Consider the following 3,168-nt stretch of genomic DNA (forward strand, 5'->3'; position numbering starts at 1 on the left):
CCCTTCAAATTGGTAACTCCCCACCACCCAGCAAGACTGCAAGTGAAAGTTAAAAACTATTAAACTTCGAGGAAGTGAAAGAAGATACAAGTAATCCTTTGTACTATAAGCACAAGGCCTGAAGTTTGGGGGAAGGGGTTAAGTCGATTACATTGACCCCAGTACTCATCGACCCCGAAAGAATGAAAGGCAGAGTCGACCCCGGCAGAATTTGAACTCAGAACGTAGCGGCAGACGAAATACCGCTAAGCATTTCACCCAGCGTGCCAACGATTCTGTCAGCTCGCCAACCTGGAGAAGGTACAAATAATGTTAAGCTTTCAGGCAGGTCAAAGGTGTTGGTAACAGAATACATTCAAGTACTTAGTTATTGCCTGTTACGTTCTGAATTCAGACTCTGACGTGAATTACGAATTTATTTATACATCAACGCTTGTTTGCAATTAGTTTCTTGTCAAATTAATTAAACTGTTCCAATAAAAATGTGTGACCTTGAGCTAATGTTAGAAATCATTAGATGCAATTAATTTTTGTTTTTATCTAATTCCACTCTGCATAATTAATTAGTAATATTACTAAAAGAACGGCTTAGTTCTATAGTTAATTTGAATCTGTTCAACTTTAAGGCATGTATAGATGTGCGTGTATGTTTATATGTATCTATATAAGTGTGTATGTGTATATTTAAACGTGTGCCAGTATGCGTGAGTGTGAATGTGTGTGTGTGTGTGTGTGTGTGTGTGTGTGTGTGTGTGTGTGTGTGTGTGTGTGTTTTGCTGTGGTGAAAAAAATACTTTTTCTCAGAATATTTTGCACAATATGCATGTAGTTGCATATGTAGACATGCTCATATATATTTAAATGATAAACTTCTGGGAAGTTTTACAGTGACGGCTTAGATCTGTAGTTTTCGAATCAGTTTTCTCCTTTCTGGTTTTGAGAAGCCTAATTTCTCAAGATTGTTATTCAGGTAGTGTGTTACATATTCAAGTGCCCCCCAATATTTACAGATTTAAACCTGAACTTATAATCTGAATAGAGTACCTGTAGATTCCTCAATAGTTCAGCATAGGTATTTTCTTTTTCGCTGATCTTTAGCTTTATGTTAACATCCTCTGAGCAACTGATTTCCATAACTGTACTCTGCTTCTCTTCTCTATCCGAAATTACCATGTATGTATGTATGTATGTTGTGTTGCTTCAATAAGTTTGAATTATATACCTTTACAGGTCCGCTTGTCAGTTTCCAAGAAATATCCCGATTGGCATTTACAGATGTACGACCCTTTTGTGTTTATACAGATATGAAGGCAACCGCCTTTGCCATCATCACATTCGTTGACGTCTTCATGTTAAGAAAGAATAAAGGAATAGTGGAATAGATGAATGACGGAATGATACGGAAATGAGATTCAAAAGAAATCATTAAAAAACAGAGAGAATAACAATATTATTATTAAGTAGAAATATAAGAAAACATTAGAATAACAAAATTTAACTGATATCAGAATAAAGGAATATCAGTATAGAAGTTATAGGAATACAGAATGAAGAAGTGAAAAAAAAGAAGTCACGTGATTGAAAACTGTTGCAATACGCGAAAAAATTTCGAAAGAAAGTGATCCACCGTCTCAAGGAGAAACAGGTAGTAGTAGTAGTAGTAGTAGTAGTAGTAGTAGTAGTAGTAGTAGTAGTGGTGGTGGTGGTGGTGGTGCAATGATGTTATCCTAAGCTCTAAGCGCACGGGAAAGTTATGGGCTTAATTTCTCCCCGTGTTTTAGCCATAAAAATGGTTATCCACTTCAAACTTCCATTTCGAAAGAGATGGATAAAAAATAACATTGAATAAACCATCTTAAGTGAGAAAATTATAAATCTTAGTGTAAAATAGAATTTACGAATATAATTTTAAGAAAGTTAAACACGGAAGAATATAAAAGGGAAAATGAAAATAAATATATTAATTTTAGAAGAGAAAATGTGAACAAAACAAAGATCAAAAGAAAATATGTGTTGTAATCCCGTGTAAAGTATGTGGGTGATAAAAGTGGTAAAACCTCCATATAATAGCGATTTCGATCTAACTGAGTTTCATCAGATTTGATATCGTTAAAAGCAAGTACAAATCATTCCGTTCAAATAAAACATTTGATGACGTACTGTTTGTAGATTACCAAATGACCGATTCTGCATAATTACCTATATTCAGACGGCGACAATTTATAGATGGTGGTATCAAAAAGTTCCCGGACTAGTTTTGTAGCGCACCAACAGATGACAGCACAAGGTTGCATGCACAGTGAGAGCTAGTAGTGACCTTTGTGAGACAGTGTACCGAATGTTTACTTCACAACTTGTGATCACGTGTATACAGTAGTCTGCGATTTTTATAATAGACAGGAAGTTGGAACAGAAGGTCGACGAAAAATTTTGCGTTAAACTTGGGCAGTCTGCTACAAAGACATTGGGCATGCTTCGGTAAGCTTACGATGACGAGGCAATGGGTCGTGCGCAATGTCTCGAGTGGCACAGGTGCACGAAATGGCCGTAGCTCAACCAAGAGCATGCTCGTCGGTTTATCCGACATCCGCGATATTTTGCATAAAGAATTCGTCTCCTACGGTCAGACTGTCAACCGAGAGTTGCTCTACGACATTTTTAAGCGTTTAGATAATTACGTATTTAACATAATTAAACTATTTATTTAAATGTAACGAGTTACTCAGTTGGTCACAAAAGATGCATATGCGTGTGTATGCATGTATATATGCATGTGTTTGCATGTATGTATACGAGCATGTATGTATCTGTGAATGTGTGTGGCTATATGAATGTTTGCCTGTCTGCATGTACGTGTGCATGCGTAGTGGATGTCGTTAAAATAAAGGAGACTCACCTGCGCATGTCTTCTTGTCTTTATTAAGAACGTACCCTTTCCGACACGAACATACGACGTTGCCATGTACGTTTGTACACACATGTTCACACCCACCGTTGGCTATTACACACTCGTTGATGTCTGATCAAATATAGTAATTGTAAAGGTGTGAAAGAATAATTGGTAGAAAGGAGCAGGAGGAGGAGGAGGAGGAGGAGGAGGAGGAGAAGAAGAAGAAGAAGAAGAAGAAGAAGAAGAAGAAGAAGAAGAAGAAGAAGAAGAAGAAGAAA

The 3,168-nt window shown here is 36.8% G+C and overlaps 1 protein-coding gene across 1 annotated transcript in view; it reads right to left on the minus strand.

Annotated features, from left to right (window-relative positions):
* Nucleotides 1-3,168, minus strand: part of LOC106877429 (fibrillin-2) — a 62,196-nt gene that overhangs the window by 44,816 nt on the left and 14,212 nt on the right. Inside the window, exons 4-5 of the mRNA XM_052968103.1 lie at nucleotides 2,897-3,019; nucleotides 1,223-1,345 (exon numbers count right to left, since the gene is read on the minus strand). Of these exons, the coding sequence (XP_052824063.1) occupies nucleotides 1,223-1,345; nucleotides 2,897-3,019 (246 nt within the window). The remainder of the gene's footprint in view (nucleotides 1-1,222; nucleotides 1,346-2,896; nucleotides 3,020-3,168) is intronic.

This window comes from Octopus bimaculoides, chromosome 5 (assembly GCF_001194135.2).
Source record: "Octopus bimaculoides isolate UCB-OBI-ISO-001 chromosome 5, ASM119413v2, whole genome shotgun sequence".
Lineage (NCBI taxonomy): Eukaryota > Metazoa > Mollusca > Cephalopoda > Octopoda > Octopodidae > Octopus > Octopus bimaculoides.